General features: G+C 35.5%; 1 protein-coding gene across 1 annotated transcript in view; it reads right to left on the reverse strand.

Annotated features, from left to right (window-relative positions):
• Positions 1-6,937: 6,937 nt before the first annotated feature.
• LOC145950035 (uncharacterized) overlaps positions 6,938-13,836 on the reverse strand; it is an 11,541-nt gene continuing 4,642 nt past the window's right edge. The window contains exons 2-7 of the mRNA XM_083060952.1: positions 9,621-9,711; positions 9,281-9,521; positions 9,139-9,199; positions 8,628-8,969; positions 7,881-8,555; positions 6,938-7,788 (exon numbers count right to left, since the gene is read on the reverse strand). Coding sequence (XP_082917078.1) covers positions 6,938-7,788; positions 7,881-8,555; positions 8,628-8,969; positions 9,139-9,199; positions 9,281-9,521; positions 9,621-9,711 — 2,261 coding nt within the window. The remainder of the gene's footprint in view (positions 7,789-7,880; positions 8,556-8,627; positions 8,970-9,138; positions 9,200-9,280; positions 9,522-9,620; positions 9,712-13,836) is intronic.

Here is a 13,836-nt window from a genome sequence, read left to right on the forward strand (position 1 = left end):
TCATGATGCGAAAGCTGTACCCTCTACGCTCCACCAGAAAATCAAGTTCATCGTGGGTGACAAACTGGTGACCGTGCAAGCTGAAGATGACATACTCATCAGTAAGCCATCCAACATACCTTATGTGGATGCAGCAGAGGAAGCTTTGGAAACCGCCTTCCAAGCATTGGAAATCGCCAATGTTGAAACGTTTCCCCGAGAAATGAAGAAGGTAGCCCATATGCTCACAAAGAACGGATACTTGCCAGGACAAGGATTAGGCAAGAACTCCCAAGGAATCCCGGAGCTACCCATTATCAAGGACAATCCGGGGAAACAAGGGTTAGGATACAACCCTGTTAAAGATCAAAGAACGAAGAGGAATCAAGATCCTTCTCGACGTTCTTTAAGCCAAATCTTTAGGAAGGCTGGTTCACAAACGTCAAGGCCAGCTGTCGTCATCAAGTGTCCTTTTCCTTCTAATAGGGATGTGTAAATTCAGTGACTATTAGAGATCACTCCTCGGGGACAGCCCGACCCCCGAGCCTCGATAGGGCACATGTTTCCATCATGATTATAATAAAATCATTCTTCATTAATTTCTTATTGCTTCTTTTCTTGCTTGCAATAAAATTCTAAACCACATTATTTAACCCTGTTTGAATGAACATAAGTGAGGTTAAAATCGTCTTAATAATCAATAAACCCGCATCATTTTTATGTGGAAATGTGCATGACAGCTTGGAGCACCTTTTCTTGGCATCAATAAGTGCCATCATGGATAAAAGAAATCCTAAAGATAATAAGCTCGGCAGGAAACCCAAAAAGGGGACTGCGCAAAAATAAGAGCAAAAGACCCGCTAGGAATCCCACAAAAGGGTGACTTAGGCAAAAGTTAGGGTTACAAAATGAAGACAAAAACCCGCTAGGAATCCCACGAAAAGGGTGACCTAGGCAAAAATTAGGGTTACAAAATAATGAACAAAAACAAAAGCCCGCTAAGACATCACAAATGGGTGTTTTAGGCAAAAGTTAAGGCCATCAAAAAAAGAAAAACAAAATAAATCCATGATGGTACCATCAATTGAATTCAACAAAGGGGCTCAAGAAAAGCTATCCAAGTTGTCAAAGCACAATCATTAATAACAAAGATGTGCTTAACCTCATAAGTGTTTAAACAAACAAACCTAAACACAATAAGCCTACCTTGGCCATCCATGCTTACAAAAACAATTTTTCAAAAATAAAATAATCCCCTATAAAACACAAACTTTTGAAAATATATCTTTTCCTTCTTTTCTCTCTTGTCCCAACGATTTTTGAATAATCTAGTGGAAACATGAAGATATAGTGGTCAATAGGAGGGTTGACACATCTCTTAAAGAAAGGGAAGGATCATTTGGTTGATGACACCAAATCTCAAATATAATACGCATCATTCCTCGGTTACAGAAGTCGGCAGCGAACAGTCCGTCTAGAGGAATGGCAAAATTCAAACACAAAAACGCATCGGTTAATTCTTTTGAAAAAAGAATCAAATAGAATTAGGTGCATCATACTGCATACATGCATACAGATGATAGGTGTACTGGAAGATCACTTATTCTCTGTTTATTGAAAAAACAAAAAAAATAAATAATATAAATTTCAGAAAAAACAATACGCCCGTATCATGTTCAATACGCCCGTACCAAAATGAATAACGGCCGTATTGGCAATAACAGAAATCCTCCCTCGCGTCAATGACAGAAAGTCCTCCAAGAAGAAAAGGATAGGGAGAGCCACTCACTTTTCTAAATAAATGAACAAAAATAAAAAATTGTATTGCATTTGTGCATCACACACACATTAGTGGTACATTCAAAGACCTTATCATGAGGCAATTACATAAAATAGAAAAATAGAAAATTGCTTGTGTATGACAGCAGCAAGCAAAATACAAAGATTCAGAAAATCAACAGCATCATACAGAATAACTGAGCCTGGAGAGGCTTGCCGAAAGAATACTCACAGAATAACTGAGCCTGGAGAGGCTTGCCGAAAGAATACTCTCAGAATAACTGAGCCTGGAGAGGCTTGCCGAAAGAATACTCTCAGAATAACTGAGCCTGGAGAGGCTTGCCGAAATAATACTCCTACAAAATAACTGAGCCTGGAGAGGCTTGCCGAAATAATACTCTCTCATAATAACTGAATTTAATTTCTTTGGCACTTTTAATTTCTGTACAGCAAAAGCCAAAAACACAAAAAAAAAAGGCAAAATACCAGAAAAAGCCAAATCAGAAGAAAAGGCAAAACACAGAAAAAGCCGAAAATGAAAAAGGCAAGGATATAGAAAATCCAACAAAAAGATCCCGCAGAATAACCGAGCCTGGAGAGGCTTGCCGAAACAATACTCATCAGTTTGTACAGAATAACTGAGCCTGGAGAGGCTTACCAAAATACTCCTCATCCTCCACATCAAAGAATAAATGAGCCTGGAGAGGCTCGCAGAAATAATACTCCCCAGAGGGAACCTCAACTCATGCTCTTGGATTCAAAATCCCTAGCAAGAGCTATCAAGCAAGATCGTCAAAAATCCCCAATGGAAGTACGATCTCCCAAGCAGAATATTCAAGTCAAAGGACTTAAACTTCCTCAGTGAAGATAGCTCTCCAGCTCAAGCGTTGAGTGAGGCTAAGCCTGCAGAGGCTTCCTAAATAATACTCTGGGATACATAAGATCCCTAAATCCCCAATCGCCTACATAAGAGGCACTCCTTCAAACGGAAAAATCATAAAAAGATCAATAATCATTCCCCAAGTGGAATCTGTCTCTCAGCCAATCATTGAACATCAAGGTGATATGCCTAACAGAAGAGGCTAATCAAAATCAACATCCAGAATCCCCAGCGGATAACAGCCTACACAGAGGCAGCAAAAAATCAGAAAATCAAAAAGAGTTACCCGAACAAGGATAACCGGGATACTCCACCAACGTCGAAAGGACGTCAGCCAATCATAAGGCACCGCTCACATCAGAAAGAGCGTCTTTGTGTCTGCATCCCTAAGGAATCAGAAATTCCCCAGTGGGCACCAACTACGCAATGGAAAGTTGGGACACAAAAAACCTATGAGTAACTGCACATCCCCTAGACGGATCCCTGCGTTATCCAGCCCTCAGTGGCACAAAAATCAAAAAACAACCGTCGAAGCAGCATCGTGGACTGCGGAGACAAAATCATCACAAATCCCTGAAAAGGAAATATTCACGCTACCCCGTCGTCACAAACACGGAGGTATGCAGCTTCCGGCTCGAGCAATGAGCGAAGCTATCTCTGGAAAGGAGGTACACACTGCTACCGTTGTCACAAGGGTACTTAGCTTCCGGCTCAAACAAAGAGTGAAGCTAAGCCTGGAGAGGCGGTACTCACAGCTTCCAGCTTGGGCAGCAAGCAAAGCAAAGCCTGGAGAGGCGAAACTCACACTGCTCACCATCGTCACAAAGGTGCTTAGTTTCCGGCTCGAACAAAGAGCGAGACTAAGCCTGGAGAGGCGAAACTCACACTGCTCACCGTCGTCACAAAGGTGCTTAGTTTCCGGCTCGAACAAAGAGCGAGACTAAGCCTGGAGAGGCGAAACTCACACTGCTACCGTTGTCACAAGGGTACTTAGCTTCCGGCTCGAACAAAGAGTGAAGCTAAGCCTGGAGAGGCGGTACTCACAGCTTCCAGCTTGGGCAGCAAGCAAAGCAAAACCTGGAGAGGCTACTCGACAATTTTCCACCGGAAGACGCTACAAGTCAGAAGGTCGGCGCATCACCCGGACAATTGGGTCAACTCCTTTACTTGTCAGCCGATACACCAAAAGGCCGTCCGACTAAGTAAAGGGGGGGCAGCTGTGGACCCCTAAAATTGTCCGGGTCGGAAATAAAGCTTGAAGACTCTCGAAGACTGAAGGAAGATCAGCCAGAAGGACTCCTGGAAGGCCCTAGGAGGGTTCTCTGTAGGTCTAGAGGTCTTAGAATAGCTCAAAATAAGGAAGTGGAGGGAATGAAGCCCAATACGGCTGTACTGAACTTAATACGGCCGTATTGAAGCTTCAATACGGCCGCAGTGAACTCAATACGGCGTATTGAAGTTTCAGAAACTTCAATACGGCCGTACTGAAATCAATACGGCCGTATTGAAGCTTCAATACAGCCGTATTGAACTCAATACGGCCGTATTGAAGTTCAAAAATTTCAATACGGCCGTATTGCTTCTGTAGGCCGTATTGCGCCTATTCCCTATAAATATGACGTCAATTGGACGTCATTCCACACTTTTTCAGATAGTTTTAACCCTCTCCTTGAGTATTCTGGGGTTTTTGAGCAGTGTTCTGCCCTAGAAATCACTCGGAGAGTTGATCCGACAAAGTTCTTGAGCCCCGAGCCATTTTGCTTGAGGATCGAACCTAGTCGAAGGGAAATCCTCCGGATTTCCATAGTTAAAAGTTTTAGGAAGGAGCGAGCGAGCTTGTAGAGCGAGGGAACGCCAAAAAGCTTCCCAGTTTTACTCAATATATAAAAGCACGCTTCAAGAGGTTTCTTCTTAAATCCTTCCTTTTACTGCTTTCTGTGTGCATATTTAAACTGTCATCATGTAGATAGTTAATTTATAATCGCTTATAATAAATAGGGGTAATTTAGTAATTTTACGTTGTTATTTTAGAAAATAATCTGTCATAGGGAACCCGAAAGGGGCGCTGTGGGGTGCTAACACCTTCCCCACGCGTAACCGACTCCCTTACCCAACTCTGGTTGTAATGGCCAAAGTTGATTTATAAAATCAATTGCCTTATCCCTTTTTCCAATGTTTTGAGTAAAACATTGGTGGCAACTCCACGAACCCTCCTTTTACGAAAACCACTAATCCATGGAGGGTCCCGCTTGGGATTAATATGGATTGGTGAGCCTTTTAATAAAATTGCTCGTTTGACGAGGTCTCAGTTTGAGAATAAGTCATTCTAGCAATCCACATTTTTAAACAAATAGACGAGTCCAACCATCCTTCGCGAATGCCGAAAGCCCGTTTCGGGCCGGTGGCGACAGTATGCATGGAGTGCTGCTGTGCTTGGATATTTGTATCGCAATTTATGCACCTCTACTGATTACAAAACGCCAAGTTGTGGTGGATTTACACTTTTGTTGTAGTTATGGGCATGGGAACGATTCTCAACCATTCTGTCTTCTCCATTCCCACCTATTCCTCCAGCCAGTCCTATTGGTTTGAGGTATGATGAAATTCAAATATTAACATTGTTAAAATTATTGAATAAATGTTACAAAAATTAATTGTTTACATTTTGATTTCAGGTGGTCCAACACAGCCTCTAAAATAAGCATGAGCGATGATATTAAATATTATCGCAAATTCTTTGATCGATTGACTAGAAAATCAGTAAGTAACTTAAATTTAAGGGTTTATGGTTTTCATTATGTAAGTTAATAGTATTTTAATATAAACTAATTAAATTATTTTATTTACAGATTATTTGGCAACCATATCCGCCTTTGGAACAGATGCCCGACGACTGCACACAGGGGATCCGTATTTGGGGTTCTGTAATCCCGTTACTTTGTCTGTGTATTTGTGAGTGGCATCAGCCTGATAGGGTGATGAGGCAATTTGGTTGCTAACAACCAATTCCAAATACTCCAATCACTCCTGCTCATGTGCATGCATTGACCCTGTGGGAAAAGACTGATGATGATTGGAGTACAATATTAAGTCCAGCACTTGAGCACTGGGCCAATCGATATGCATACCACTTTGCACCTACTCCTCCACAGGTTGGACTATTAGGTCCAAATTCTGAATACATGAGGTGGTATCGCAGAAAGGGGAAGTTGTACATTGATCCTGATGAAATTAAAGACTCGATTGTGGTATGTGCATATTATAACTCATATTTTAATATATTATTTTGTTAAATTATAAAGTCGTAAACTAATTTTATTATGTTTTCTATATGTAGGGAGACGTAATTGAATGCTTGGCATACTTGACATCTCCTCATAGCAGGCCTGAGTTTTCTGTGGATGCAGTCACAGAGCAGACCAATCGATTATTATCGATATCTGATGACTATAGGGCTAGATTCGTTGAGCCAGCTGAGGAAGCACCCTTTCCCCCTGGTTCATATGACGTGGGGACTTTCAATGTTCCTCCACAGTCAAGGGAGGCTGGAGGGTTACCTAGACGAAGAACGGCAGTTGAGGCGATGGATCAGGTGTACCCTACAGTGCCAGACAGAGCACCAGAGTTATATTATATTCCTTCTCAAGAGGCCACTTATCCTTTGCAATCCCAATATACATATTGGTACACTCCACCTCGCCCACCCGGTTTTGAGACATCAGTTTCGATGACTACTACACATATCTGTGAGTCACTTGGTTTAGACTCATCACCGGAACCAACTATGTCATCAGAAATGATGGATCATATTTTTGGACAATCCCCTTTAATGACTCCACATCCAAGTATGCCACAGGATGCCACTCAATCGAGTCAGGAAGCACTTTTTCATATTCCGTATGATCATGATTATATCAGTTGTACTTATACATCAGGTCTACTCATATTTTATTATTTTTTTATTCTTTTCTTCTTATATTTATATCAATATTAATAATTTGTGTCAAATATGACGTTGCAGGTGTTGATTTGCGTCCACAATTTTCTGCGGAGGCTAGTCATCAACCATCACCGCTAGAACAAAGACGTGTTCGAAGAAATCCTCAAAGGGCTGTAAGGGAAAGACGACGACGATGTATTCTAACTCCTGCTACTGATAGAGGGCATCATCATCAGGAAGATGAGGAAGACGATGATGAGTAGATTTTGTATAATTATCAATAGACAATAGTAATTACATTATGTTATACAATGAACATCATGAATACACATTAGTAATTACATTATGTTTAAAAAATTCTAAACATCTTCAAAACTTATCGACTGATTATTAGACTTAGATGGACAATTGCGCCTGTTGTGACCCTCTTGTTTGCATATGCTACATTTTGGTCGTCGTTGTGAGGTCTCAACCCAATCCATTTCGTTTCTAATTCTTGTGGATTTCGGTCTCCCTTTCCCGCGCACTGATGTTGGATCTGGGACAAGTATCCAATCCTCATTACTCGGAGGGATTAAGTCTTCATTTCCGATTGGTTCCCACAGACCATAGTAGGCTTTTAAAACATAATCACTGGTATAAACAGGATCTATAAACTGGTAGTAATCAATGCTAACAACACCACATGCAGCTATAACATGAGAACAAGGATAATGAAATGCTGTAAACTTTCCGCATTGACAGTATCGTTCCTTTAAATTGACTACCCATTTCTTCCCTCCTGTTTGTGTTATTGGATCAAATGCCTCTTGAACCTCAAATTTTGAAGATTCAATGTCGTATCTACAAACTTGGTGGGAACAAGCCTCTTCTTGATTTTTTTGCAAAGCTTCAACCAACTTTGAAACGAAGACCTTCCCAGATGAAACATCGGCTAAAGCACGACTACCACGATTACTAAAATACTCAGCGCACCTGGTATACGTCGACCGAACTAATGCAGTGATAGAGAGATTTCTACAATCCTTTAACACCTTGTTAACACATTCAGACAAATTTGTTGTCATGTGACCATATCTTCGACCATCTGCATCATATGTCATACTCCATTTGTCTTTTGATATAGCTCCTATCCACCTTTGAACATCAGGGTTAGATTCACAAAACTTTTGCAAATTGCGATCAAAAATGTGCTTACACGGTGTATACCCTGCATACAAATTATAAATAATGCACAAATTATAAATAATGCACAATAAAATATTTACAAATGATTAAAAATTTTAAAATAACAATACGTACCTAACTTCACAAGCTTTTGTTTAAGTTTCACATCCTTGAATCGAGTATTAAAATTACTTGCAATGTGCCTAATGCAGTACTTGTGATATGCATTTGGCGGTCTCCAACCAATTGCCTCATTGTCAATGGCTGATTTAATGCTACGATGTCGATAAGATATTAAACATATCCCTTCTTTGTTTGTAACATGTAACCGCAAATGAGACAAGAACCACGACCACGCAAGTAATGTTTCTCCTTCAACAACAGCAAATGCAAGAGGAAGAACGTTGTTATTACCATCTTGAGTTGTAGCAATGAGCAATGTACCTCGATACTTGCCATATAGATGAGTGCCATCAACTTGTATCAACGGTTTACAAAAATTAAAGGCATCACAGCACGACTTGAATGTCCAGAATAATATGTGAAATTGACGGTAACCACGATGACAACGATTACCAACAAAAAACTCATCATGACACAGATCATAAAATGACCCTGGAGCAATTTCTTTCATGTATTGCAGCCATCGAGGTAAATAAGCATACGATTCTTCCCAATCTCCAAAAACGTTAACAATTGCTTTTTGTTTCGCCATCCAAGCCTTTCTATAAGATATTTTAAACCCAGTTTGAGATGTTATTCTCTCTTGGATAAGGCTAATCTTGATTGATGGATCTTGGTTAACCATTCCTACATATTAAATATTAGTAAACACTAACATAAATTATTATTAATATAAACTATAAACTTTGTAGAACTTACCTTGTATGAATGTTGCAATTAACTCAGAATCTAACTTAGCATGATCTTGGGACAAAGTCATGTTCAAACACGTATGACGTCCACCCCACTGAGTCACTGTCCACTTATCAGATCTCTTTGACTCAATGGCTCTCATGTACCATCCACATCCATCATGTGCATTTGGACATCTAACAACCCACTTAGTCTTTTTCGACTCAACCACATAAAAACTTTGATGCATTCTCATTGCATTTTGCTTGACTGCATTTTTAACTGCATCTTTATTCTCAAACTCCAACCCCACATATAAATCTTGCCCAATTGACCAAGTACTACTGACATCCATCCCTGGGATATCTTCTTCATCGGGATGATTCCAATTGATGTTAGTGTAGTGGGGTAAATTACCCCAAAATTGACTTCCACCTATTTTAATAATAATGAATTTATTAATTTCCATAAAATCAATTTCAACAATTTATTTTAAACAAATAACAAATTATTGATAAATTTAATTTTTCGATGTTACCTTCAGTAGGTGGATACATTGAAATTGGTTCAACCATTGGACTATTAACAAGAACATCCAGCTGCACCTCATCATCAGATGGTTCACAATTATCAATTTCATCTTCATTCGATTCATCAATGCTTTCATATGATGATGAAACATGATAGTCTTCATCTTCACCGTCATCTTCATCTTCATCTCTTGTGATCAAAGGTGATCGTTGAATTGACAAATTTTCTAATGAAAAAGTAGAAGATTCTTGCATACCTATTTCAGCATATAATTCCATTATTGGCATCACATTCTGGCTCTGAAATGCTTCTATCATGCATTGAACATCATCATCGTCACTCAATTCCAATGAAGAATATATGTTGTTATCACCTTGTGAAACTAAAAATCTGTAACTTACAGATAATATCACTTGATTTGAGTTAAGATTAAATTTGTTGTGAATCCTACTCTTTAATATATCCAAAGTGATATCTCGTTTAATATACATTCCTTTTTTTGGTCCATCAAATGTTACACCTTCGGCACCTTCATACATCTTTCTAGTGTAAATATAAGCAATCATTTGATCCATAATATCTGCAACAACAAAAAAATTAATTAGTGCAAATACCTACAATTTATATCTTAAAAAAACAAAATTATACTCACCGAATCAGAAACAAACGTAACTAGCTCAGAGATTTAAATCAACCAAAACGTAACTAATAAGTATATGATTTCAACTGTGAAAAAAACGTAGCTAGGGGGGGTATATATAGTGATATTGTCGCTGTAGGCCATAGCGACACTAATGGTCGCTGTAGGCCACAACGCCTATTTAAAATTATTTAAAGGACAAAAATATATAAACAAAAAGGCTAAAACACTAATTTGGTCCCTTATATTAATTGTTTGTTTCAATTTAGTCCCATTTTAATTTTTGGTTTCAATTTGGTCCCAAACTAATTAATTGGTTTCAATTTGGTCCCTTAAAAATTAATTGGTTTCAATTTAGGACTTCCGTCCAAATTATTTAAACGGAGTTAACTTTTGTCCACGTGGATGCCACGTAGATACATACGTGGATACCACGTGGATGCCATGTGGATGCCACGTGGATAAATTTTTTTTTTTTAAATACCTGGACCCAGAACGGCCCGTTCTGAAACCGGAACGGGCCGTTCTGGTTTCTTTTTTGGTGTATTAATTTTGCATTCGAAACGGCCCGTTCCGAATGCAAAATTGACACACAAAAAGTGAAACCAGAACGGCACGTTCCGGTTTCAGAACGGGCCGTTCCGGTTTTAACTTTTTTTTTTTTAAATATAAATATTAATAATTTTACAAAATATATATTATTAATTATATTTTAATTATGTTGTTATATCTAATAAAATAAATATTTTAATAAAAATAAGTAATTTTAAAATTTTTACCATAAAAAAATATTTTTCAAAATTATTATATTTTTTAATAAAATTAATAAAGAATATCATAACAATACGATTTTAGTTTCTCCCATTAAAAATTAATAATTTTAATATATATATATATATTGCGGAAAAATACAATGTATATTTCTCTGATTTGGGAAAAATACAAAAGTGGTATACATAGAATACAAGGGAATAAATCTGCACACTAATCTCTCCCTAAAAATCTGGGAAATAATTCTCCCTATAAATGCTGTATCTAAATAATTAAAGGAGGGGAAATAAAATTGATCTTATTAACATTAAATCTTTACAAATCAGAATTGAATATTCTGATTGATATATGCTGATTTCCAACAGATTCTGATTGATATGTGCTGATATCCAACATATATATATAATGTTTTAAAATTAAACAATTATTTATCTATTCAAATTAACATATGTTATAATTTTTGATATTATATCAATAATATTATTAATATATTTATAGATAAACTAATATACTTTTACAAAAATATAAGTATATTAATTAGAAAAATATATCTGATCTTATATATTTATATTTTTGTAAAAATATATTAATATATATTTATCAAATTATTAGTTTATTTATAAATATAGGAAAAATATTATTGATATTAATTTATTAGTAATATTAAAATATTAATAATATATAAATTTTATTTATTTAGTAATAATAAATATATATCATTTGATACATTACAAAAAATTATAATATATGTTAATTTGAATAGATAAATAATTATTTAATTTTAAAACATTATATATATATTAAAATTATTAATTTTTAATGGGAGAAACAAAAATCATACTATTATGATATTCGAGGGACTAAAATTGTTCAATTAAAAATTGAAAGACCAAAATCGCGCAATTGTAATTCTTTAAGCACTAAAATTATGCAATTAAAATCTTGGAGATCACAAAACTGCACAATTGTTTGAGAGATATAAAATGCAATTAAACCAATATTCTTGATTAATTTTATTAAAAAATATAATAATTTTGAAAAATATTTTTTTATGGTAAAAATTTTAAAATTACTTATTTTTATAAAATATAATTATCTTATAAATAGAGTAATAATTTTTTCTTTCTCTTTCTGTTTGAAGAAATATTTAAATATCACTTTATAATTTTTTGCAACTTATTTAAGATTAAAAGAATAAAATGATAAAAATTAATAAAATAAACATAATAAAATAAAATATAAAAAAATATTAATATATTTATTTTATTAGATATAATAACATAATTAAAATATAATTAATAATATATATTTTATAAAATTATTAATATTTTATATATAAAAAAATAACATAAAACCGGAACGGCCCGTTCTGAAACTGGAACGGGCCTTTCTGGTTGCATTTTCGTTGTGTTAATTTTGCATCTGGAACGGGCCGTTCCGGATGCAAAATTAACACACCAAAAGTGCACCCAGAACGGCCCGTTCCGATTTCAGAACAGGCCGTTCTGGGTCCAGGTGTTTTAAAAAAAATTTTGATCCACGTGGCATCCACGTATGCATCTACGTGGCGTCCACGTGGCCAAAAGTTAACACCGTTAAAGCAATTTGGACGGAAAGTCCCACATTGAATCCAATTAATTAATATGGGACTAAATTGAAATCAATTAATTAGTTTGGGACCAAATTGAGACCAAAAATTAATGAGGGACTAAATTGAAACAAAAAAAGATTATAAGGGACCAAATTAGGTTTTTAGCCAAACAAAAACAATATAAATTACAGAAAAATAAACTTTATAATTACAAATTAATATTTAAGTGCTAAATATAAATTAAACAAATTTCCAAACAAAATAAGTTAATAACTAAAAAAAAAATTAATTAGTGGCGCTGTGGGCCACAGCGACTCTGTGTCGCTATAGGCCACAGCGCCACTTAAATAAATAATTAAATCTTTTTTAAAATTACGTTTTTAAATAAATATTTTTTTTTATAAATATATAATAAGTATACTCAGTTGATTATTTTAAGGTTACATTTAAATTATTTCAGTTTTTTTCGTTTTTTTTCTTAAATGGTGTCGCTATGGGCTACACCATCTTTGTTGGCTCACAAACTGTGTTGGTCCAGCCCATAGCGACACTGTTGTGGCTCATTCCAGCCATCCGTCCGCCAAAAAAAAAAAAGCCACGTGGCATTGGTGTCGCTATGGCCCATAGCGATACCGTTGTAAACAGCCCCAAAGGCGTAAATAAATTCAAAACAGCCCCATTTACGTAAATAACTTGGTCAACGACCCCACTTTGGTCAAAAAGCCCCCAAAAGACTTCTCTTTATTATTGGAGTATGTTTGTATTTTATAAGTTGTTATTATTTTCTTATTTTATTGATGTAGGACTTGTTTGTATCCTAACAATTCTCTCCTCAAATAAAGGACCTAACCTGTTTTTATATATTACATTATATGTTATGAGTTATAAGAGTTGTCACTGAATCCAATCTATTCTCGTACCAATGATAGGATTATTTTATAATATTTATTTGAGGGATATTTTATAAAAGCTATTTTTATAAAGTTATTTCAAAAGCATACTTCACGATGATAAGATCTAATTTTATTCATAAAATCTCTATTTATAAAAAAAAAAATTGTTATATAAAATCAAATATTGATATTATCTTATTTTAAAAATAAGGAAATAAATTCTAAAATAATTAAAATAAATTAAATCTAAATATTTAAAATATAAATAAAATATCTTCATAAAAAATAAATTTATTTTCTTAAAAATATTTAGACATATTTTCAACATAACTGGAGTAGTTAAGTGTTGAAAATTGTAAGCAGTTTGGCTTTAGCTTGTTTCAATGTAGAAATTTGCTCCTTTCTTAGTTTCGCTTTAACTACATTAGACATCGAAATTTATCTTACTATATCAGTAGAGCTGTCAAAACGGGCCAACCCGGCCCATGTGGGCCGGCCCACCTTGACCCACTTTAAAAACGAGCCAACCCAACCCGGCCCACTTGTAATTTTTTCAAAAAAAATTTGGCCCGGCCCGGCCCACCACGGATTGGTGGGTTATACGGGCCAGCCCACCAGCCCACCAAAAATTAAAAAAAAATTATTAACAAAATTCAAAATTTTAAATTAATTATAAATTAACATAATAGTCATAAAATTAACATCATTAATAGTTATAAGTCATAATTCATCATACAAAATTAAATACAAATCATGATAAAAGTTTAAAATAAAAATTTTCAATATATCATCATACAAAATAAACTACAA

Source organism: Cajanus cajan, chromosome 7 (genome assembly GCF_000230855.2).
Source record: "Cajanus cajan strain Asha chromosome 7, NIPB_CcT2T_4, whole genome shotgun sequence".
NCBI lineage: Eukaryota > Viridiplantae > Streptophyta > Magnoliopsida > Fabales > Fabaceae > Cajanus > Cajanus cajan.